The sequence below is a fragment of the Coregonus clupeaformis genome, chromosome 11, assembly GCF_020615455.1.
Source record: "Coregonus clupeaformis isolate EN_2021a chromosome 11, ASM2061545v1, whole genome shotgun sequence".
NCBI lineage: Eukaryota > Metazoa > Chordata > Actinopteri > Salmoniformes > Salmonidae > Coregonus > Coregonus clupeaformis.
Genome location: NC_059202.1, coordinates 24,728,212 through 24,753,937, shown reverse-complemented (window position 1 = coordinate 24,753,937; position 25,726 = coordinate 24,728,212). Strand labels below are relative to the sequence as shown.

Below are 25,726 nucleotides of genomic sequence, written 5' to 3'. Positions count from 1 at the left end.
GCAAATGCAGCATTCCATTGGAAATGAATGTACTTCTGGTGTACCAAAATGCAATAACACTATGGGTAACTAGCAACATGGCAGCAACCATGAAACGCGTATGCGAACGTGCATAGATTACGTTGAAAACAACTGTCGGCCATCTTGGATGCTGTCTCCAGTTCTTTATACCTCAGTGACCCATACTTGTGTATCAATCCTGCTGCCAGCTGGTCAAACCACAGAGTTTCTAAACCCAGAGGCGCAACATCGCGAGCAGGAACGCTTGCGAAGCAGACCAGACCAGGGTTTGGGGTTTGAGAAGTCAATTGGCTTGTTCAACATTGCAACCAACAGTTCAGGCCACTGTCAACTGACTGATCTACAAAGAGCCTTGCATCATAAATAACTACTCATTATACATTTGTAGATTAGTCACAATTTATCCATGATACATTAAGGTTTTGATCGTCTTGAACACGGCCAATGACAGTTGTGAAAAATTCTTCCTTAGGTGTTAATTTTCTCAAAATCTAAAGGAACAAACTAGATTCGAGCCAATGGGCGCGTTTGAGCGGATCACTTTTGTCAAGTTGCCTTCCAAAGTGTGTTGCATTATGGGGATACAAATTGTCCCACTTGCGCTTACATGACGACTGCATAAACTTTACAAAAAATCATGTGACTGCAGTCAACTTAACATTTCTGCAGTTGCTCTTCACCAACTTCATCCTGCAGCCATCGCCTGCATTGTGGGAGGTTCTATTGTCAACCAATCATTAGTTGTTTTTGTTTGACCCACGTGAACGTGATCAAAGACATTGCTGAAACATGAACCAACTTTGCCACGATTCACAGTGGATATGTACAATTGAATGTGATATTTGAGGCTCTCTCTCACCAACAATGTATACACATATATTTATAGTTTGTGAGTGTGTGATATGGGGGTTGGAGACATTTATTTTGACATTATAAAGAAAAACCTTTATAAACAATGGCATCACTGCCTTGTTGATCTGTGCGTTGCTGTTGGAAAACCACATTAGTGTCCGACTTTCGGCTGTCGCAGATGCACCTCCCCTGACTTCACTCTTCCACTTTCGTCTACAGTCGGTTGCTTTAGCCTTACCACTCAAACGCGCCCCTTGACTTCACATTAGGACAGTGGAAGAGCACTTCAGTCTAATAACCCTGGCTATGGTCTGATTCTCAACCCCTCTTCCTGAAGTATGCACTCATTCACTCCACCTAATGGGGTGAATCTCAATTGTATTTCCTTGATTGCTCATGTCCACCTTCCTATTCTTCTTTTCAAAGCACATTGGAGCAGAAGTTCAGAGGTTTCACCTCTCAGTTTGCAAGGGAAACAAGGGGACCACTCCATGAGATCGAAATGATAGTTTGAACTGTGAAGAGTGCTGCAACTCTCAATGTAAAAAAAAAAAATACTAAGTCAGTAGTGTGAAAGATTCTGTGAATCAGGGGTTAAGTTCTTTGCCATCCTGGAGATTGTGTGTTAAAATGTCTTCTTCTGTGTTTTAGAGCACAGTACTGGCAGACATCGTTTGCACATGCACACACTATCAACACCATAAATTAAATCTATGTATCATTTTGATGGTGAGCAGCACCCTCTTGTTAATTTTAAAGTAAAAAAATTGATGTAACAATCCTAAATTGTCCTTATTAAACCAATTTGTGATAGGACGTGAACAGGCGCACACTTCAGAGAGTATGGGGATAGAACTGGCATACGATTCCCAGTGATTTAAGAATATATGTAAAACCAAACCACCATATTACTTACAGTGCCGTCAGACAGTATTCACACCCCTTAACTTTTTCCACATTTTGTTGTGTTACAGCCTGAACTTAAAATTGATTAAATTGAGATTGTGTCACTGATCTACACACAATACCCCATAATGTCAAAATGGAATTTTGTTTGTAGAGAATTTTAGAAATTAAAAGCTGAAATGTCTTGAGTCATTAAGTATTCAACCCCTTTGTTATGGCAAGCCAATATACGTTTAGGAGTAAACATTTGCATAAATCACATAAGTTAAACGGATTCATTCCGTGTTCAATAATACTGGTTAACATGATTTTTGAATAACTACCCCATCGCTCTACCCCCCAATTATCTGTAAGGTCCTTCAATCGAGTAGTAAATTTCAAGCACAGATTCAACCACAATTATTCGCAAAGGTCAAAGGTCACCAATTGTAAAAATTTAAAAAGCAGACTTTGGATGGTGTATCAATACACCCAGTCACTACAAAGATACAGGCGTCCTTCCTAACTCAGTTGCCGGAGAGGAAGGAAAATGCTCAGGGATTTCACCATGAGGCCAATGGTGATTTTACAACAGTTACAGAGTTTAATGGTTGTGATATGAGAAAACTGAGGATGTATCAACAACATTGCAGTTACTCCACACTATTAACCTAAATGAGAGTGAAAATAAGGAAGCCTATACAGAATAAAAATATTCAAAATCATGCATCTTGTTTGCAACAAGGCACTTAACTAATACTGTAAAAAAATTGGCAAAGAAATGAACTTTTTGTCCTGAATACAAAGTGTTATGTTATGTCACTTTCCAAGAGAAACTGGGAGACAAATTCACTTTTCAGCAGGACAATAACCTAAAACACAAGGCCAAATCTACACTGGAGTTGCTTACCAAGACGACACGACACTGAATGCTCCTGAGTGGCAGAGTTACAGTTTTGACTCAAATCTACTTGAAAATCTATGGCTAAACTTGGAAATGGCTGTCTAGCAATGGTCAACAATCAACTTGACAGAGTTTGAAGAATAAAAATAATACAATCGGCAAATACTGTACAATCCAGGTGTGCAAAGCTCTTAAGAGACTTACCCCCAAAAGACTCACAGCTGTAATCACTGCCAAATGTGTTTCTACAAAGTATTGACTCAGGGGCGTGAATACTTCTGTAAATGAGATATGTGCGAAAATGTCTAAAAACAAGTTTTCACTTTGTCAATATGGGGTATTGTGTAAATGGGTGATTTTATTTTTATTTGATCTATTTTGAATTCAGGCTGTAACACAAAATGTTGAATAAGGCAAGGGGTACTTTCTGAAGGCAGTGTAGCTTTACTTTAAAAGCATTGCTGAGCAATTTCAGTTAAAATAATCAGTTGAAAAAGGCAACACGGTTGTTAAGTTTTATTTGTCACTCCAATGTCTATAACACCTCGAAGAGAAGAAGAAAGAAAACGTAGCAGAAGCGCTTCAGGTATTCCAAAACAACCACAGGTGCTCTTTGAGGGGAATAGGACTTGAAAAGCATAATGGATAAATGATAACCACAAATAGGTGCTAAGTGGCATAAACAATCCAAGTCAAGGCACCTGGTGGGTTTGAAAGTTAGAAAGCCTTTCATTAAAAGCCCATAAAAAAATGAATGGGCTACAACATTATTAAAATACACTAATGCATATTGGCTTAGGCCTTCATCAGGGTGTCTGATTAAAAGGGAGTCAAGGCTATATAATTGCATCTCCTCCATTTTGTATCAGACGCAGTAAGACAATACGCGTTGGTATATTTTAATAGTCCACACGAGTGCCTGGACTTGGATATAACAGTCCAAGGGAAGACTTGTGCAGTCATTTTACATGGTACAATATCGATGCATTATCAATGACCTGATCAATAGCAAATCAATATCATATATAGACCACTGAGTATTTGAAAAACAAATAAATAACACAATGTTCTTAATTCATTTATGTTTGATATGCACATGATTAAATAAATACAAACCAATATCATGAGCATTATGTTCACCTGTGCCGTATTCAGTTGGGCACAATGTAGCAAAAATGTTGCAACACAAAACAATTCAGAATTCTTAAACAAGTTCACATACTACTTTCCTGTTTCACTCACCCTGTTTCAAAATGTTTTATCCCATTTCGTGCCAATATAACACGCACCTGGTTAAGTATGTCCCAATTCTAAACATCTGATCATGTACCTGTCAAAATGCCGCTCTGTCAAAGAGCATTGTTGCAGAAAAGTAACCCAAAATAATTGAAGTGCAATTTCAGAGTACATGTCATACACAGGTATTGAACTGCATTCCTATGGATAAATTCTTTACTTATATTCTGTTGTATTTGGACAAACTTAAAATTGACCCAGAGTTAAGTACGATGTTTCACTGCCGTAACATCAGATAAAAACAAAATACCTCAAAAAATGCTTTTGAGAGCTAATCATTCTGTATATGTCCTTCTTGTCTTTTGTTAGTCTGTAGCTACCACTAAAATGGTGCACATAATACTGTAATTGTAAACATAATGATTTAAAAACATGAATAAAATGTTCCTGATTTTTTCAAACTTTTTTTACTATTTACAAATCTTTAGAAGTAGAAAAGCCTGATATTTAGACATCATTGCAATGGATTCATTGCTTTGAGGTGAAAGAGTTATTCAAGTATTGCAGTAAAATTGGTAGAGAAAAATTATGTATTTATTTTCTATGATTTGTACCTTGCATCTGGAAAAATGCTAAACGTGCGCACACTACTATTAAACTGATCAAAATTGGTAAGAATACCACATTTGAAAAGAATTATGACTTAAAATAAAACGAAAATAAATGCTGCAAGCCATGTAAACTTAGCTGTATTTTTTTGTTCAGACAATACGTTCCACCCTCAGTGTGTACTTGTCTATTTCTCTGTAGTTGGTATTATTATAAGGAAATTGAAACAACAGTGCATTACCAAATGCAAAGTAGCAAGCATCTACAATCATATAGTACATCCTGTAATAGGAAGCCTATTGACAAGGTGCGTCAAGACTTTTAACCATTCAGACCAACAGAAAATAATACATTTACAAGCATATTACATCCAATTCTTATCGGCCTAATAAAATACATCTCGATACTTGCAAAATATACATCCAACAACGTTCTTTTTAAAACATAATTAAACCTTTGTATAATTTTTTTAATAATTGTAAGATACAGATCAAATAAAACTAAATAACTGAATAAGAGCCCAGTAACACAGGAAGGATTGTCATACACACACATTCAAAGTACAATCTGAAATATTTGTCCGCTGTGGCCGGGGGTTAAAATGCAAACAAATAATCTATGCTCAAAAGCGTACACACGCACACAAACAGTTCAATTTGTAGCTCTCAAAAGCACATCCCCTCACTCCTATTAGCCAGGTCAATACCTCTTCCAGAAATGAAACTGCAAATTGTAACTTTAACCCTACTAACCTCTGACCTCACACCAAGCAGAAGCCAGTTTAGGAAACCACCCGGATTATGCCAAATAGAGGGATTTATTTAGAATGGTCCGTCATAATGTTGAGATGCAACCAAAAAAAATTGCTCCGATATGAAAGCGAAGCCTCTGAGGTCTGCGGTTGGGGTGGACGGTGAACCCCTCTCACTTGGAAGAGGCGGCCATGTGTCCGTGCACACGGAAGCGGTACACGCACGTGTACTCCAGGTGACCCCAGTTACTCAGAATGCGCAGCTCCACGTAATAATAGCCAGCCCTGGTAGGGTTCTGACAGAGAGAACAAGGAGAAAAGGTTAGATGACTGAATGGATATTGCATTAGGGTCAACAGTAGTTACTAGCTAGGTAGTTAGAACTTAGTTCTATGGTCCTAGTCCAGTTCTATTCCAGGCTTATTTCAGCTATAGTCTGTTGCATAAACATCAAGCCCGACTAACGTCACGCCAACCAAAAATAACCTAGGGTGCCTAACTGGGGGTCGTATTCACTAGGCACCAAATGGAAGAAAAACTGAAAGGAGGGAGGGACTACCTGAACTTGTCCAATAAGAAACACATTTTCTGTAGCAAAATGCTTTGCTTAATTTTGAAAACGGTGTGCACTAATGAATACAACCCAGGCTAAGATTGAATTTTGGGACTCACAGGCAGTTGGAAGGTCTGGATTGGCTCTCCGTGCTGATCATAAGTGAAGGTTCCCAGCCAGATGCCATCTTCTGTTTCAGTGGACATACCCTGCACAGAGAGAGGGAGGAGTCCGATTTTTAAAGACAGAAACGAGTCATCAGCGTTAAAGATATTCACCATACTGCTCTAAACATCTCTGTAGGAAATCCTCAACAGTAGATTATGTAGATGTGGCTCTGGGCAAAAGTTATGCACTGAATAGTGTGTCAGGGAAGGGCCAGAGGTCAGAGATGACTCACATAGACAGAGAAGGCCTTGGGCGCACTGTCGATGCGTCCGGTGGGGGCGTTGGAGACGGGCAGGTGCTCCAGGGTGACGTGGGTGATGTGGGCAGGATGAGACAGGGCGATGACCAGGGTGCCCTGCGCTCCGTGGAACGCCCAGCACTTCCCAGCCTGCACCGCCTGGCCCTGGATAACGGTGCGGGGGCTCTCAGAGGGGTACCAGAGGGGTACACCCAGGAAGGACACGCATGCCGAGCGGGTACGGTAAGTCTCAGAACACCGTGTGCTCACAACGCTGGCACCTTGGGACTCTAAGGCAAAGTCCGGCATCCTGTCGGCCAATAGGGGACTGCAGTCCTTCACAACCTCTTTCACCATCCGTGGCTCGTTCTGGGGCACATTCTCACGCAGCCATTTGGCCATGGTCTCTTTGAGCTCATAGGTCAGGTGTGTGTTGGCTGTGGTGGGGTTGGGAGCTGGAGGAAGCTGGTTCTGAATAGAGGAGACCTGCTGCCCCAGCTACACAACACAGAGAGACCACATCCATTAGGTTAGGAAGGCTCATAATTGACTGTGTCCCAAATGGCACCCCATTCCCTGTTTAGTGCACTACCATAGGGCTCTGGTCAAAATGTATTGTAAGTCGCTCTGGATAAGAGCGTCTGATAAATGACTAAAATGTGAAATGTAGTGCACTATGTAGGGAATAGGGTGCCATTTTGGACTCATCCATTCACATTTTAGATATTTAGCACCAGTTCTTATGCAGAACCACTTAAGAAAGTGCAAAAGTTCAGTGCTACAAATTTGACTGAGTATGTGTGTTTTGTGTACATTACCGTGGCACTCTGGTCCTCCAGGGAAGCGACTCTCTGCCTGACGTGTGTGTGTTGGTCCTTCAGCTCGCCCACCTGACTGGTGAAGCCGGCTGTCTGCTGGCTCAAACGATGCTCCCAATCCAGCGGATTCACACTACAATAGAAAAGAATACAATATAACTTAATTGTCCAGTGAGAAACAGAGATGTTAATTTATCTTCTTTCAACCCCCTGTGACAGCAAACTCACAAAACATTCTTAAAGGTTAAGTCAAGATTGGATTTAAGACAAAGTTTGTTTTGCAACCAAGGTTGGGACATTAGATCGGTCAATAGAAAAAGCATGAGAGTAGGTTTTCAATCCTTTCAATCTTCCCAAGTGCCCAGAGATCTACTGTTGGAGGAGAATGTTACTATAACTGGAACATACTCAACCCTGGGGAGCATGGGACAGGAGCTAGGGGTAGGGGCAGGGGCAGGAAGTAGAGGCTAGGGGTAGTAGGTAGGGGCAGGAGCTAGGGGTAGGGGCAGGAGGTAGAGGCTAGGGGTAGGTTCTGGATGGGGCCAGCCACACACACACACTCACCTGTCCACTCTCACTCTCACGTCCCTCACGTCCGTCCTAACATCTGCCAAGTCTGTCTGCAGTCTCTCTACCATCTGTTGGGATAGACGAGCACAAAGACTACATCTCAACCATATACGTAAATATACAACACTTCTATAGTACAAAACATACACACACACACAGGCTTGCGAAAGTATTCACCCCCTTGGCATTTTTCCTATTTTGTTGCCTTACAACCTGGAATTAAAATTGATTTTATGGGGGTTTGTATCATTTCATTCACACAACATGCCACTTTGAAGATGCAAAATATATATTTTAGTGAAACAAACAAGAAATAAGACAAGAAAACAGAAAAACTTGAGCGTGCATAACTATTCACCCCCCCAAAGTCAATACTTAATAGAGCCACCTTTTGCAGCAATTACAGCTGCAAGTCTCTTGGGGTATGTCTCCATAAGCTTGGCACATCTAGCCACTGGGAATTTTGCCCATTCTTCAAGGCAAAACTGCTCCAGCTCCTTCAAGTTGGATGGGTTCCGCTGGTGTACAGCAATCTTTAAGTCATACCACAGATTCTCAATTGGATTGAGATCTGGGCTTTGACTAGGCCATTCCAAGACATTTACATGTTTCCCCTTAAACCACTTGAGTGTTGCTTTAGCAGTATGCTTAGGGTCATTGTCCTGCTGGAAGGTGAACCTCCGTCCCAGTCTCAAATCTCTGGAAGACTGAAACAGGTTTCCCTCAAGAATTTCCCTGTATTTAGCGCCATCCATCATTTCTTCAATTCTGACTAGTTTCCCAGTCCCTGCCGATGAAAAACATGGTGTTCTCGGGGTGATGAGAGGTGTTGGGTTTGCGCCAGACATAGCGTTTTCCTTGATGGCCAAAAGGCTCAATTTTAGTCTCATCTGACCAGAGTACCTTCTTCCATATGTTTGGGGAGTCTCCCACATGCCTTTTGGCGAACACCAAACATTTTTGCTTATTTATTTATTTAAGCAATGGCTTTTTTCTGTCCACTCTTCCATAAAGCCCAGCTCTGTGGAGTGGTCCTACAGACAGATACTCCAATCTCTGCTGTGGAGCTTTGCAGCTCCTTCAGGGTTATCTTTGATCTCTTTGTTGCCTCTCTGATTAATGCACTCCTTGCCTGGTCTGTGAATTTTGGTGGGCGGCCCTCTCTTGGCAGGTTTGTTGTGGTGCCATATTCTTTCAATTTTTTTATAATGGATTTAATGGTGCTCCGTGGGATGTTCAAAGTTTCTGATATTTTTTTATAACCCAACCCTGATCTGTACTTCTCCATAACTTTGTCCCTGACCTGTTTGGAGAGCTCCTTGGTCTTCATGGTGCCGCTTGATTGGTGGTGCCCCTTGCTTAGTGGTGTTGCAGACTCTGGGGCCTTTCAGAACAGGTGTATATATACTGAGATCATGTGACACTTAAATAAAGTACACCTGTGTGCAATCTAACTAATTATGTGACTTCTGAAGGTAATTGGTTGCACCAGATCTTATTTAGGGGCTTCATAGCAAAGGGGGTGAATACATATGCACGCACCACTTTTCCGTTATATATTTTTTTTGAATTTGTTGAAATCCAAATAAAAATCCATTTAAATATACAGGTTGTAATGCAACAAAATTGGAAAAATGCCAAGGGGGATGAATACTTTTGGAAGGCAAACATATACATGTTACAGCCTTATTCTAAAATGGTTCAAATCAAATCAAATCTTCATCAATTTACACACAATACCCCATCATGACAAAGTGAAAACATGTTTTTTTTTTTTTTTATGTAAAAACAAACAAAAATAAATAGAAAAACGTCTTTACGTAAGTATTCAGACCCTTTTCTATGAGTCTCGAAATTGAGCTCAGGTGCATCCTGTTTCCATTGATCATCCTTGAGATGTTTCTACAACTTGATTGGAGTCCACCTATGTTAAATTCAATTGATTGGACATGATTTGGAAAGGCACACACCTGTGTATATAAGGTCCCACAGTTAACAGTGCATGTCTTAGCAAAAACCAAGGAGGTCGAAGGAATTGTCCGTAGAGCTCCGAGACAGGATTGTGTCGAAGCGTCGATCTGGGGAAGGGTACCAAAACATTTCTTCAGCATTAAAGGTCCCCAAAAACACAGTGGCCGCCATCATTTTTAAATTGAAGAAGTTCGGAACCACCAAGACTCTTCCTAGAGCTGGCCGCTCGGCCAAACTGAGCAATCGGGGGAGAAGGGCCTTGGTCAGGGAGGTGACCAAGAACCCGATGGTCACTCTGACAGAGCTCCAGAGTTCCTCTGTGGAGATGGGAGAACCTTCCAGAAGGACAACCATCTCTGCAGCACTCCACCAATTAGGCCTTTATGGTAGAGTGGCCAAACGGAAGCCACTCCTCAGTAAAAGGCACATGACAGCCCGCTTGGAGTTTGCCAAAAGGCCCCTAGAGGACTCTCAGACCATGAAAAACAAGATTCTCTGGTCTGATGAAACAACGAAGGACAACGACCCTAAGCACACATCCAAGACAACGCAGGAGTGGCTTCGGGACAAGTCTCTGAATGTCCTTGAGTGGCCCAGCCAGAGCCCGGACTTGAACCCGATCTAACATCTCCGGAGAGACCTGAAAATAGCAGTGCAGCGACGCTCCCCATCCAACCTGACAGATCTTGCGAGGATCTGCAGAGAAGATGTGTGTTTGTGAGATTGTGTCCTCCTCCCAGAGTGCGAAGAGCCTTGGCGTGACCCTGGACAACACCCTGTCGTTCTCCGCTAATATCAAGGCGGTGACCCGATCCTGTAGGTTCATGCTCTACAACATTCGGAGAGTACGACCCTGCCTTACACAGGAAGCGGCACAGGTCCTAATCCAGGCACTTGTCATCTCCCGTCTGGATTACTGCAACTCGCTGTTGGCTGGGCTCCCTGCCTGTGCCATTAAACCCCTACAACTCATCCAGAATGCCGCAGCCCGTCTGGTGTTCAACCTTCCCAAGTTCTCTCACGTCACCCAGCTCCTCCGCACACTCCACTGGCTTCCAGTTGAAGCTCGCATCTGCTACAAGACCATGGTGCTTGCCTCACGGAGCTGTGAGGGGAACGGCACCTCCGTACCTTCAGGCTCTGATCAGTCCCTACACCCAAACGAAGGCACTGCGTTCATCCACCTCTGGCCTGCTGGCTCCCCTACCTCTGCGGAAGCATAGTTCCCGCTCAGCCCAGTCAAAACTGTTCGCTGCTCTGGCACCCCAATGGTGGAACAAGCTCCCTCACGACGCCAGGACAGCGGAGTCACTCACCACCTTCCGGAGACATTTGAAACCCCACCTCTTTAAGGAATACCTGGGATAGGATAAAGTAATCCTTCTACCCCCCCCCCCTTACTCCAACCCCCCCAAAAAATAAATACAAAATAAAATTTAAAAAAACATTGTAAAGTGGTTATCCCCCTGGCTATAAGGTGAATGCACCTATTTGTAAGTCGCTCTGGATAAGAGCGTCTGCTAAATGACGTAAATGTAATGTAAATGTAAGAATGGGAGAAACTCCCCAAATACAGGTGTGCCAAGCTTGTAGCGTCATATCCAAGAACACTCGAGGCCGTAATCGCTGCCAAAGGTGCTTCAACAAAGTACTCACTAAACGGTCTGGATACTTATGTAAATGTGATATTTCCGTTTTTTTATTTATAATACATTTGCAAATATGTCTAAAAACCTGTTTTTGCTTTGTCATTATGGGGTATTATAAATCACTCCCTATTACACATATACTACACTACAATAGACATCTATAACTGAAACACTGTTCTCCATACTAGACTGTTATAGGACCTTATGACACCCCATTCCAAATAATACTGCACTGTAGAGTACTCACCTCGGTCACAAATTTCTGCTGGTGTTCCTTCTTCTTAAGAATTTCTATTTCTCTCTGCGGGAGAACACGTACACAAGTCAGTTAACCCAATGAATACACCCAAATGCTGTATATTTGTGCATTCTCTCTTTGTCTCCCTTACCAGGATGGTGTTCATCTTAGCTTCCAGAGCAGAATTAAATACCGAAGCTCCATCCTGCAGAAAGAGTTTCAACAAACAAGCTTTTATTGTACAATCCAGGAGTACACATGGAGAGCGTCAATGCAGCATCCTATCAAATCAAGAGAAAGAGAGATTATTGGCGGGTATGCGGTCCCATCAGATCCTACCATAGCCTTGGGAGGCGGAGTGAAGACAGGTGGTGGAGTCGGGGTGATGACGGGTCGGTTCTGGGTCATAGTCATAACATTCAGGGCTGGAGTCAGGGAGGCCCATACCAAGGGGGCAAGGTGCCAGCAGCCTAGCAGAGAGGGGTAGAATAGACTTGAATACTCTAAGGAGCACATTATCATACAGGACAGGTTACACAGACAACATTTAGAACATTATTGATCGTCAACAATGGGTTGTATGTGTTGTACTTCTGTTATTTCAATTGGCAGTAAGTACTATTGTTAGGCATGTCATCTGTGTACAATGTACTGCTGGCACCAATAAAGTAACAGTGCTGTTGATTCTTTTCATGGCAGTTCTATAGAACTATAGACGGTCTGATTCTGTGGTGTGATGTCACTCACCGAAGGTCAACAGGATGAGGAGGATGGCAATTAGAACGGCCTTCCTCACATCGGCCGGGAGAAACGGAGGGGCTACAGGAGAAGACAGAGATAAAGCTAACGTTAACAAACAAGCTACAAGCATAGAGACAAGCTAATGCTACGCTAGCAGGTAAAGTTAGCACACACACTACTCACTCCGGCTGGCACTGGCGCTTGTCCTGTTGCTGCCAGAGCTCTGGTTGGCGCTAACCCTTTGTTTGCCTAAGGAGGAGTCTCCAGAGTATCCTCTGTAACGTCTTGCCTCTGAAGAGGAGTAACCAGAGCTGTCTACGGCGCTTTGGCTCTGGGCCTGGTTCAGGCCAGTCTGGCAGGATGAGAAGCCCCTGGGGCTGGGAGCCAGCTTCAGGCTGGGGGCCGGGGCCGGGGCTGGGGCTGGAGGTTCCTGGAAGGTCTTCCTCCTCTGACCCAAGCTTAAGACCCCTGAAAGGCAGGGTGTGCGGGGACAAATAGAGAGAGTCAGACGGTCAGTTTTGAATAGCCATAATAGCTAACTATAACCATAGACAAACAGGCAGCTGCAATACAAAGTATACAGAATAGGCTTAGACAGTGAAAGTAACTGAGTGAGTGTCATTAAGACAGTGGATGTAGGAAGTGGTGTGAACCGTACCAATGTAGTCCTCAGCATTGATGGGTGGCTCCACTGTACTAGTCTTGCTGCTAGTGGTGCTAGCCACGCTGTTGGCCCGGCTGGAGGTACGAGAGGCTGCCACTTTACGACCACCCGTCTTCCTCTTAGTAAAAACCCTGAGAGAGAGAGAGAGAGAGATAACTTTGTTAAAGCAACTTTGTCAGGCCTACTGTATTAGGCTATACGGTACAACATGAAACACACCTCACAGGGCTCTCCCTGTAGGAAACGGAGGAGGACTCGTCATCATCTGAGGATTGGTGGTAGTATCCCCCTAAAACCAGCCTCATACTGCGCCGCGACATGTCTGAGAGAGAGAGACACACACACACAGCGATCAATAATAGAACACTTTATAACAGTCATTAGGCTTATTTGTTTTCAAAAGTAGATAAGAAGTTATGTACAGTTACAGTAAAAGGGAGTTGTAGTCATATTGAGATTCCCAAGAAGTAGCCTAGGTAGCATAGCGCTAGCTTAGAGCAGCAGGTAGCAGTAGCCTAGGTAGCATAGCGCTAGCTTAGAGCAGCAGGTAGCAGTAGCCTAGGTAGCATAGCGCTAGCTTAGAGCAGCAGGTAGCAGTAGCCTAGGTAGCATAGCGCTAGCTTAGAGCAGCAGGTAGCAGTAGCCTAGGTAGCATAGCGCTAGCTTAGAGCAGCAGGTAGCAGTAGCCTAGGTAGCATAGCGCTAGTTTAGAGCAGCAGGTAGCAGTAGCCTACAGCTGGTGGTAGGAGAGAGGCTCTCTGACAGATGCTCTCCTATGTAATCTCTAATCCAGCTAATTTACAGCACCTCACACTACTCTCTCATGCACACACGCTACCTCTCATACAATACATTGTACAATAAAAGACATCTCAGTAATTCACGTTACCGTAAGGCCTGAATACCACACAGGCAGCATTGGCATAGTCATATGAAAAGGCTAGACCTACCAAATCCAGATCTGCAAGGTGATTTGGGTAAAGCCTGACAAAGCCAGATCTGGTTAAGTATAAACACACAACTGACCTTAGATCAGTTTTTTTGTGCGTACTGAGTAACTTAATTTGACTCAGTTCACAAAGCTAACGCTAACTGTGGCTGTGTAGGAATTAACTTCAACTTTCAAACAGCAATAGTACGGATTAGCATTAGCTAACTAGCAGAATGCTAAGACCCGCACAAACTTTTACAGATGCACAATTGAGAGCATCCTGTCAGTTGTATCACCGCCTGGTACGGCATCTGCACCGCCCGCAAACGCAGGGCTCTCCAGAGGGTGGTGTGGTCTGCCCAACACATCACCGGGGGCACACTGCCTGCCCTCCAGGACACTTACAGCACCCGATGTCACAGGAAGGCCAAAAAGATCATCAAGGACATCAACCACCTGAGCCACTGCCTGTTCACCCCGCTCTCATCCAGAAGGCGAGGTCAGTACAGGTGCATCAAAGCCAATCTCAAGGCTATCCGACTGTTAAATAGCCTTCACTAGCCGGCTACCACCCAGTTACTCAACCCTGCACCTTGCACCTTAGAGGCTGCTGCCCTATATACATAAGACATGGAATCACTGGCCACTTTAATAATGGAACACTAGTCACTTTAATAATGTTTACATATTTTTGCTTTAATCATCTCATATGTATATACTGTATTCTATTCCACTGTATTTTAGTCTGTGCCACTCCGACATTGCTCGTCCTAATATTTATATATTTCTTAATTCCATTCTTTTACTTTTAGATTTGTGTTGGAGCTAGCACTGTTGGAGCTAGGAACACAAGCATTTCGCTACACCCGCAATAACATCTGCTAAATATGTGTACGTGACCATTAACATTTTATTTTATTTGAGGTGGGACCAAGTCACTATTATTCTAATCACAAGCAAGTCTCAAGTAAATGATTATCGGTAGGACTGGTGGAGTTATGTCGCACATGCAGCTAACAAAAACATATGGAAATGTCTGCTCTACCCAAAATTACAACCAAATAATTGCAGCATTACCGCAAAAATGGAAGAGGAAAGTGGAAGGGGGGAAAGAAAATTGTGATAAATAAAAAAGTAAACCAGTTTCATTTAAGGACCAAAGGATTGACAGCCGTCCCATATAGATTGCAAAATAGTTGGGAAGAGATTTTTGACGTACCGATTCCATAGCATAGTGTTTATGAATTGACGCCGGATTCAAAACTTATAATTTTTCAATTTAAATGATTATATAAAATTCTTGCTACCAATAGAATGTTATTTATATGGGGGATACAATCTTCCCAGCTCTGCAGATTTTGCTGCGAAGAGAGAGAATCATTAGATCATTTGTTTTGGTACTGTCCATTTGTAGCTTGTTTTTGGACACAGGTCCAGAAATGGCTAAAGGATTGCAATATTTACCTGGAGCTAACCCTGCAGATAGCACTACTGGGTGATCTGAAAAGTCATAGTCAATCTATCAATAACATAATAATACTATTAGCAAAAAAAATTATTTTCAATTTACGATCTGTAGAAACAATGAGAATAGAAAGGTTCAGAACTTTTGTAAAACATCACAGTACAGTTGAAAAATATATGGCAAATAGAAATCCAATATGGATGGTGTTAAGAGATAGATGGGAGGGGTTGAATGGAGCTGAAGAATGGGACTAATAACAACTAACAACAACTAATAACAACAAGATAACTAATGTAAAGCATACTGTGTCCATAATAATTATATAGGTTATAGGTTGAGAGCTTTTGTGAAAGAGCACAGTTAGAAAAATATGGCATATAGAAGCAAACCAGATGGACATCATGAAAATGATCGGAGGAAGTTCAGGAGTAAAACAAACAAAATATAATTATTGTAGAATTTGACTGTGTCCATAAAATGTATATAGTATGTATGGGCTGGAAGTAGAGGCCTAAGCGTTGTTGTTCACTTGTTTACTCCAATTGGGGAAGGGGTGGTGGGGTTGGAAAGTAATGAAGGGAAATATAATTTAAAAAAGGATGTGTGTGTGTGTGTGTATAATATATATATATATATATATATATATATATATATATATATATATATATATATATACATACAGTGGGGAGAACAAGTATTTGATACACTGCCGATTTTGCAGGTTTTCCTACTTACAAAGCATGTAGTGGTCTGTAATTTTTATCATAGGTACACTTCAACTGTGAGAGACGGAATCTAAAACAAAAATCAAGAAAATCACATTGTATGATTTTTAAATAATTAATTTGCATTTTATTGCATGACATAAGTATTTGATCACCTACCAACCAGTAAGAATTCCGGCTCTCACAGACCTGTTAGTTTTTTCTTTAAGAAGCCCTCCTGTTCTCCACTCATTACCTGTATTAACTGCACCTGTTTGAACTCGTTACCTGTATAAAAGACACCTGTCCACACACTCAATCAAACAGACTCCAACCTCTCCACAATGGCCAAGACCAGAGAGCTGTGAAGGACATCAGGGATAAAATGGTAGACCTGCACAAGGCTGGGATGGGCTAAAGGACAATAGGCAAGCAGCTTGGTGAGAAGGCAACAACTGTTGGCGCAATTATTAGAAAATGGAAGAAGTTCAAGATGACGGTCAATCACCCTCGGTCTGGAACTCCATGCAAGATCTCACCTTGTGGGGCATCAATGATCATGAGGAAGGTGAGGGATCAGCCCAGAACTACACGACAGGACCTGGTCAATGACCTGAAGAGAGCTGGGACCACAGTCTCAAAGAAAACCATTAGTAACACACTACGCCGTCATGGATTAAAATCCTGCAGCGCACGCGGTCCCCTGCTCAAGCCAGCGCATGTCCAGGCCCGTCTGAAGTTTGCCAATGACCATCTGGATGATCCAGAGGAGGAATGGGAGAAGGTCATGTGGTCAGATGAGACAAAAATAGAGCTTTTTGGTCTAAACTCCACTCGCCGTGTTTGGAGGAAGAAGAAGGATGAGTACAACCCCAAGAACACCATCCCAACCGTGAAGAATGGAGATGGAAACATCATTCTTTGGGGATGCTTTTCTGCAAAGGGGACAGGACGACTGCACCGTATTGAGGGGAGGATGGATGGGCCAATGTATCGCGAGATCTTGGCCAACAACCTCCTTCCCTCAGTAAGAGCATTGAAGATGGGTCGTGGCTGGGTCTTCCAGCATGACAACGACCCAAAACACACAGCCAGGGCAACTAAGGAGTGGCCTCGTAAGAAGCATCTCAAGGTCCTGGAGTGGCCTAGCCAGTCTCAGACCTGAACCCAATAGAAAATCTTTGGAGGGAGCTGAAAGTCCGTATTGCCCAGCAACAGCCCCGAAACCTGAAGGATCTGGAGAAGGTGTGTATGGAGGAGTGGGCCAAAATCCCTGCTGCAGTGTGTGCAAACCTGGTCAAGAACTACAGGAAACATATGATCTCTGTAATTGCAAACAAAGGTTTCTGTACCAAATATTATGTTCTGCTTTTCTGATGTATCAAATACTTATGTCATGCAATAAAATGCAAATTAATTACTTAAAAATCATACAATGTGATTTTCTGGATTTTTGTTTTAGATTCCGTCTCTCACAAGAAGAAGTGTACCTATGATAAAAATTACAGACCTCTACATGCTTTGTAAGTAGGAAAACCTGCAAAATCGGCAGTGTATCAAATACTTGTTCTCCCCGCTGTATGTATGTATGTATGTATGTATGTATGTATGTATGTATGTATGTATGTATGTATGTATGTATGTATGTATGTATGTATGTATGTATGTATGTATGTATGTATGTATGTATATATATATATATATATATATATATATATATATACACACACACACATATATATTTGCGAGAAGAAAAAAACAACATATGGGGGATTGGAAGTGATGCAGACAATTACATTGATGGAAGTTACAATCTATCTGCAATATTAAAGCTGATCTACCCCCCAAAAATTTTTTTTGAAAAAAGAAGACTCTTCCTAGAGCTGGCTGCCCGGCCAAACTGAGTAACCGGGGGAGAAGGGCCTTGGTCAGGGAGGTCACTCTGACAGAGCTCCAGAGTCGGTGTGCATGTAAACCTAAGTGCATGTAAACTTCCGACTTAAACTGTATACTGTAGCTAAGAAAGTAATACTAAGTGTATGTTGTGTAGTAAGCTGTTAGTAGCCCATGTGCCTCACCCTAACTATTTGGTCCCTTTTCCACTCATAATTTAGCCTACTGTTCTGACTTGGTGGTGCACATGTAGCCTACTGCCTGTTTTAGAGAAATGTAATCATCGAATATTGTAAGAGCTTTCATTGTCTGCTTATATACCCCCTTTATTTATCCTACAGTTCTGACTTGGTGTACAGGGAGAATACTGTAAGAACGGTCAATGTTCTGAATTCTGTCGCTGCACATTTCAAAAGTGCTGAACAAATAGTTAAATTGACTACGTCCGTCTTAGACTTACAGATTGCCTCTTATCCGCTCATCATTCCCTTATGCCATAGTTTGTACATCTCAATTGTCAGTAGAAACCACATTTGTTTAAGCAAGTCAGCCATATCAGATATATATTTTTTAAAGGCAGTAAATGAGGCTGAAAGAACTGTTTCGCTGCCAGACAAGGCTCCGCCGATAGCCAGGTGTAGCGGTGGTAAGGATTCATTCCATGGTAAGGAAAAGAAAGCTCTGCTGTTGGGACAGCTTTATGTAGGCCCTAACAGTTTGTGGGCACCATTTGTCACCATTATAGTGCAATTAATGTATTGTTTAGTGTAGTGTAGTGGATTTTCTGGCATGCATAAAAATAAAATAAAAAAATTTGCCCCACCAAGATTTACATGCTAAAATCGCCACTGTATAGAATTAACACCCACTCAAACTAGGCCTATCTGAAATATGAAAATTATAAATGGAATCACCAGGTAGCCTATTGTTTTGGCAACGATGCGTCCGTAGCAGATTGCTAAACGGTACTTTATATGGATAATATTAAATGTACTGTAGGTAGGCTACTCTGTTTTTGCCAGGCAAAACAGAGGAAAATTAAACTAGCGCTTTCTGTTCAATAATCTTGATATGTGCACCCGCCTTTGAGCACAAATGCCGATGACTGGTCATTGGTCAACAGTCAAGACGTGCAACTTTTTGGTTCTGAAGCACACAGATGTTTTTGAAAAAACAATTTTGTGCTACGCTGTAGTCCTACGTTAGTGACCAGATCGAACAAACAAAGGTATAAATATAACATTCAAATGGTAGGCTATATGTAGCCTATTCAAATATGAAAAATATGTAATTTTCCCCATTCAGTTTCACACAAAACCTTCTCACTGCGCTAGCGCACCAAACCTGTGTTGATTGACAGTTTGCTGGTCCAATCAGAGAGCACTGTGTGCATTTAACTAACCAATCTGTTTTTTTGCATGTGCGATACTGTCTCTGGCTGCGTGGAGAGCAATCCACAGAGACAAAACGTTACAAAACCTGGCTAGATCATTTCAAGTCATCAGTCTCAAGTCAAAGTTGAGTCCCGAGTCTTGAGGCTCCAATTCCAAGTCAAGTCTCAAGTTATTTTCTATCAAGTCGAGTCTCAAGTCATCAAATTTGTGACTCAAGTCAGACGAGTCCAAGTCATGTGACTCGAGTCCACACCTCTGGTAACTAGTACGGCAGAGAAGCCAAAATGCAGGGTAAAGGCATGGTATAAGGTGTGAGAGGATGTGGTGTGTGGTGTTCGTAGAGACAGGAAATGAGTGACTTGCAAATTCAGACAACAGAGTTGAGAAAAAGGAAGATCAGCAGCAGATCAAAGACACTATCTGCAGCTTTGACAACACTACAGTAAACAACTAACAACAAGTTTAGGTTGCTTAGGTCGCTAGGGCATAGAGCAGCGTCTGTCCTTTTCCATCGTTACTGACAGACAAAAAGCCACTGATGTAGGTCTAGCGACCAAGTGGGATTGAGTAAAATTGGGTAAAAACATCCAGCCAGTCAGCCAGCCAGGTTCAAGTAGCCTGCATTAATAGCATTCTCATTGTTATGCAATGGAGTCTGAAATACATTACCTTCCTCTGGTGTGAAAAGAAGCTTTAGCGTCACTGAACATATTGTACCGTAGGCTAATTCTCTCAAATCCTCTCTATTCCACTGAAAATGGCATCTCTTGCCGTCTCAGCACTTTATCCTGCTTCCCAATCCTCTTCTCATTACAATAGCCTTCAGTTGTCCTTCACCAAGCTCTCCTCCCATCTTTCTCCACCTCTCTTTCTTTCCCCGATCCTGCACTCTAATCAACCCCTCTCCCTATCCTCTCATCTACAGTGCATTCGGAAAGTATTCAGACCCCTTGACTTTTTCCACATTTTGTTACGTTACAGCATTATTCTAAAATCGATTAAAATTGTTTTTTCCGCATCAATCTACACACAATACCCCTTAATGATGAAGCAAAAACAGGTTGTTACAAATAAAAAACGGAAATATCATATTTACATACAGTACCAGTCAAAAGTTTGGACACACCTACTCATTCAAGGGTTTTTCTTTATTTTTACTATTTTCTACATTGTAGAATAACAGTGAAGACATTAAAAACTATGAAATAACACATATGGAAGCATGTAGTAACCAAAAAAAGTGTTAAACAAATCAAAATATATTTTATATTCTTCAAAGTAGCCACCCTTTGCCTTGATGACAGCTTTGCACACTCTTGGCATTCTCTCAAACAGCTTCACCTGGAATGCTTTTCCAACAGTCTTGAAGGAGTTCCCACATTTGCTGAGCACTTGTTGGCTGCTTTTCCTTCACTCTGTGGTCCAACTCATCCCAAACTGTCTCAATTGGGTTGAGGTCGGGCGATTGTGGAGGCCAGGTCATGTGATGCAGCACTCCATCACTCTCATTCCTGGTCAAATAGCTCTTACACAGCCTGGAGGTGTGTTGGGTCATTGTCCTGTTGAAAAACAAATGATAGTCTCACTAAGCGCAAACCAGATGGGAAGGTGTGTCGCTGCAGAATGCTGTGGTAGCCATGCTGGTTAAGTGTGCCTTGAATTCTAAATAAAATCACTGACAGTGTCACCAGCAAAGCACCCCCACACCATCACACCTCCTCCTCCATGCTTCACGGTGGGAACCACACATGCTGAGATCATCCGTTCACCTACTCTGCGTCTCACAAAGACACGGCGGTTGGAACCAAAAATCTCACATTTGGACTCATCAGACCAAAGGATAGATTTCCACCGGTCTAATGTCCATTGCTCATGTTTCTTGGCCCTAGCAAGTCTCTTCTTCTCATTGATGTCCTTTAGTAGTGGTTTCTTTGCAGCAATTTGACCATGAAGGCCTGATTCACACAGTCTCCTCTGAACAGTTAATGTTGAGATGTGTCTGTTACTTCAACTCTGTGAAGCATTTATTTGGGCTGCAATTTCTGAGGCTGGTAACTCTACTGAACTTATACTCTGCAGCAGAGGTAACTCTGGGTCTTTCTTTCCTGTGGCGGTCCTCATGAGAGCCAATTTCATCATAGTGCTTGATGGTTTTTGCAACTGCATTTGAAGAAACTTTCAAAGTTCTTGAAATGTTCCGGATTGACTGACCTTAATGTCTTAAAGTAATGATGGACTGTCGTTTCTCTTTGCTTAATTGAGCTGTTCTTGCCATAATATGGACTTGGTCTTTTACCAATTAGGAATATCTTCTGTATACCTTGTCACAACACAACTGATTGGCTCAAACGCATTAAGGAAAGAAATTCCACAAATTAACAAGGCACACCTGTTAATTGAAATGCATTCCAGGTGACTACCTCATGAAGCTGGTTGAGAGAATGCCAAGAGTGTGCAAAGCTGTCATCAAGGCAAAGGGTGGCTACTTTGAAGAATATAAAATATAAAATATATTTTGATTTGTTTAACACTTTTTTTGGTTACTACATGCTTCCATATGTGTTATTTCATAGTTTTTAATGTCTTCACTGTTATTCTACAATGTAGAAAATAGTAAAAATAAAGAAAAACCCTTGAATGAGTAGGTGTGTCCAAACTTTTGACTGGTACTGTAAGTATTCAGACCCTTTACTCAGTACTTTGTTGAAGCACCTTTGGCAGCGATTACAGCCTTGAGTCTTCTTGGGTATGACGCTACAAGCTTGGCACACCTGTATTTGGGGAGTTTCTCCCATTCTTCTCTGCAGATCTTCTCAAGCTATGTCAGGTTGGATGGGGAGCGTTGCTGCACAGCTATCTCTCCAGACCGGGCTCTGGCTAGGCCACTCAAGGACATTCAGAGACTTGTCCCAAAGCCACTCCTGTGTTGTCTTGGCTGTGTGCTTAGGGCCGTTGTCCTGTTGGAAGGTGAACCTTCGCCCCTATCTGAGTTCCTGAGCGCTCTGGAGCAGGTTTTCATCAAGGATTTCTTTGTACTTTGCTCCGTTCATCTTTCCCTAGATCCTGACTAGTCTCCCAGTCCCTGCCGCTGAAAAACATCCCCACAGCATGATGCTGCCACCACCATGCTTCACCATAGGGATGGTGCCAGGTTTCCTCCATTTTACATTTACATTTTCATCATTTAGCAGACGCTCTTATCCAGAGCGACTTACAGACGTGGCGCTTGGCATGCAGGCCAAAGAGTTCAATCTTAGTTTCATCAGACCAGAGAATCTTGTTTCTCATGGTCTGAGAGTCCTTTAGGTGCCTTTTGGCAAACACCAAGCGGGCTGTCATATGCCTTTTACTGAGGAGTGGCTTCCGTCTGGCCACTATACCATAAAGGCCTGATTGGTGGAGTGCTGCAGAGTTGGTTGTCCTTCTGGAAGGTTCTCCAATTTCCACAGAGGAAATCTGGAGCTCTGTCAGAGTGACCATCGGGATCTTGGTCACCTCCCTGACCAAGGCCCTTCTCCCCCGATTGCTCAGTTTGGCCAGGCGGCCAGCTCTTGGAAGAGTCTTGGTCACTAAGAAACCTGTTTTTTGATTTGTTTAAAACTTTTTTGGTTACTACATGATTCCATATGTGTTATTTCATTGTTTTGATGTCTTTCCTATTATTCTACAATGTAGAAAATAGTACAAAATTAAGAAAACCCCTTGAATGAGTAGGTGTGTCCAAACTTTTGACTGGTACTGTATGTAAATGTGATATTTCCGTTTTTTATTTGTAATACATTTGAAAAAATGTCTAACAACCTGTTTTTGCTTCATCATTAAGGGGTATTGTGTGTAGATTAATGAGGAGGGGAAATAATTTCATCAATTTTAGAATAAGGCAACGATGAGACAGCCTATAGGGAGGAGGTCAGAGACCTGGCCGTGTGGTGCCAGGATAACAACCTCTCCCTCAACGTGACCAAGACAAAGGAGATGATTGTGTACTACAGGAAAAAAAAGAGGACTGAGCACACCCCCATTCTCATCGACGGGGCTGTAGTGGAACAGGTTGAGAGCTTCAAGTTCCTTCGTGTCCACATCACCAACGAACTATCATGGTCCAAACACACCAAGACAGTCGTGAAGAGGGCACGACAAAGCCTATTCCCCCTCAGGAGACTGAAAATATTTGGCATGGGTCCTCAGATCCTCAAAAAATTCTACAGCTGCACCATCGAGAGCATCTTGACTGGTTGCATCACCGCCTGGTATGGCAACTGCTTGGCCTCCGACCGCAAGGCACTACAGAGGGTAGTGCGTACGGCCCAGTACATCACTGGGGCCAAGCTTCCTGCCATCCAGGACCTCTATTCCAGGCGGTGTCAGAGGAAGGCCCTCAAAATTGTCAAAGACTCCAGCCACCCTAGTCATAGACTGTTCTCTCTGCTACCGCACGGCAAGCGGTACCGGAGTGCCAAGTCTAGGTCCAAAAGACTTCTCAACAGCTTCTACCCCCAAGCCATAAGACTCTTGAACAGCTAATCATGGCTACCCGGACTATTTGCACTGCCCCCCCCCCCACCCCATCTTTTTATGCTGCTGCTACTCTGTTAATCATTTATGCATAGTCACTTTAACTCTACCCACATGTACATATTACTTCAACTACCTCAACTAGCCGGTGCCCCAGACATTGACTCTGCACCGGTACCCCCCTGTATATATAGCCTCCCCTACTGTTATTTTATTTACTTCTGCTCTTTTTTCTCAACACTTTTTTGTTGTTGTTTTATTTTACTTTTTTATTAAAAATAAATGCACTGTTGGTTAAGGGCTGTAAGTAAGCATTTCACTGTAATGTCTGCACCGGTTGTATTCGGCGCATGTGGCCAATAAAATTTGATTTGATTTGATTAATGTAACAAAATGTGGAAAAAGTCAAGGGGTCTGAATATTTTCCAAATGCACTATCTACTGCATTATAACTGCAATATTTTTTCGTAGCTTGCTAGCCTATAATTGCATGGGGACACAAATGCAGTCCACATACTACAAAAAAACATGCTTAGACCTGACACACATACAGGAGGACAGTTGTGGAAAATACACACAAACAAACACACGTGAGTGTGTTTCCGTAACAGCTTGAAGCTGATCCTCATTAGTAAATTGGATGATGTTCCTCCTAGGAGAACATCAGAGAGGAGAGTTAGGGTTTGAACGTTCTGTGTTCATGTTAAGGGAGGGGTAGGGCATGGAGACCATTGCTGGCAGAGCTACCCTGACTACTGCCATACACACAGCCAGGCTACGTAAGAAAAATAGACCACAACACACACAGAGAGAGAGAGAGAAAGAGAGAGAGAAAAAAAAACCCGGCTGAGTAATTTTTAAAGCAAAAAGCACATAATTGCCATCTAAATAATAGGACGTGTTGACTGTGCCCCTGGAAGCTGCTTCTCAAAAGTGTGTGTGTCATAAGGAGATACTCATGCCATGGAATGTACGTGTTGTGAACATCAATACTAGTTATTTTTTATCAACTAACTGCTGACACTTCAGACGCCGTCTGTCTGGCTCACGGACACAAACAACAGCATCATCCCCATAAGAGAAAAAAGTAATGAATCTGCCTTGAAAACTGTCAGCTACAGCACGTCACGAGTTCACAGCATAACTACTGTAGCAAGCTAGACCCATTAAACATGCATAAACAAACTTGGTGGAAACAAACTGATATATTTTGTCATGACTTACCCGCTTCTTGGGTCGCCATGATGGGCAAGGCAGAGACGCAGAGCGCGAGCTCCCTGTCCCAGGCGCCGAGCTGTCAAATGTAACCCCTCTCAAATTGAACGATAACTTGGCTAATTGCAACCAGCAGCCCTATACATTGCCGAGCAACAATTTATTGGCAGCACCGGGTATAATGAGCCAACCCCTTTGTTGGCTCTTCGTAAGACTTACAAAAGAATCTGATACAGTATTTGGTAGCACAAAGCACTATACCAGAACGTTGCTACTGACAGTAAGGTGGAGGAGGAGTCGCGGGCCAGACAGACAGTTGCAAAACAGACCTCTTATTTTCAGTTGAGGCTGCCTCTTAGGATCTCTCTCTTTTTTTCGCGACACCCTGTGGCAATATCTGGTCAGCCACGGTTTTCCCCATTTCTATTAAATGATTAATTAATAATCGTGGCAACTTTCCTTTGCATCTTGCGAGTTGAAATGAAATAATAAAAGTGTGGGAAAACAGGCTATACATGTGCATATGATAAAATCAAGGACATCACATTTAGAAAATATTACCGTAATCTTGTATAATCTTCTCAGTCTACAGACAGTGAAGAAGATCCCTGACTCGGGTTGTTGTACCGACACTGTCCATAATGCTTTTTTTTTTTTTTTTACATCGACCAATGCTTGACGTCATAATCAAGTCTCAGAGAACTGATTATGAAGTCAAACATTGGTTGACGTAAAAAAAAT

General features: G+C 42.4%; 1 protein-coding gene across 2 annotated transcripts; it reads right to left on the bottom strand.

Moving 5' to 3' along the window:
* Nucleotides 1-3,163: 3,163 nt before the first annotated feature.
* LOC121576436 (SUN domain-containing protein 2) lies at nt 3,164-25,623 on the bottom strand. 2 transcript variants are annotated; one of them, XM_041889573.2, is made up of 13 exons: nt 25,547-25,623; nt 13,088-13,190; nt 12,863-12,999; nt 12,388-12,672; nt 12,211-12,282; nt 11,803-11,933; nt 11,615-11,668; nt 11,473-11,526; nt 7,600-7,673; nt 7,036-7,168; nt 6,212-6,715; nt 5,931-6,020; nt 3,164-5,554 (listed from the first exon to the last, which is right to left on the bottom strand). In XM_041889573.2, the coding sequence occupies exons 2-13, from the start codon at nt 13,186-13,188 to the stop codon at nt 5,432-5,434; spliced, it is 1,758 nt and encodes a 585-aa protein (XP_041745507.1). In that variant the 5' UTR covers nt 13,189-13,190; nt 25,547-25,623; the 3' UTR covers nt 3,164-5,431. The 2 variants fall into 2 exon arrangements, with proteins under 2 accessions (XP_041745507.1, XP_041745505.1); XM_041889571.2 differs by lacking the exon at nt 25,547-25,623 and adding an exon at nt 24,995-25,287.
* Nucleotides 25,624-25,726: the final 103 nt, after the last annotated feature.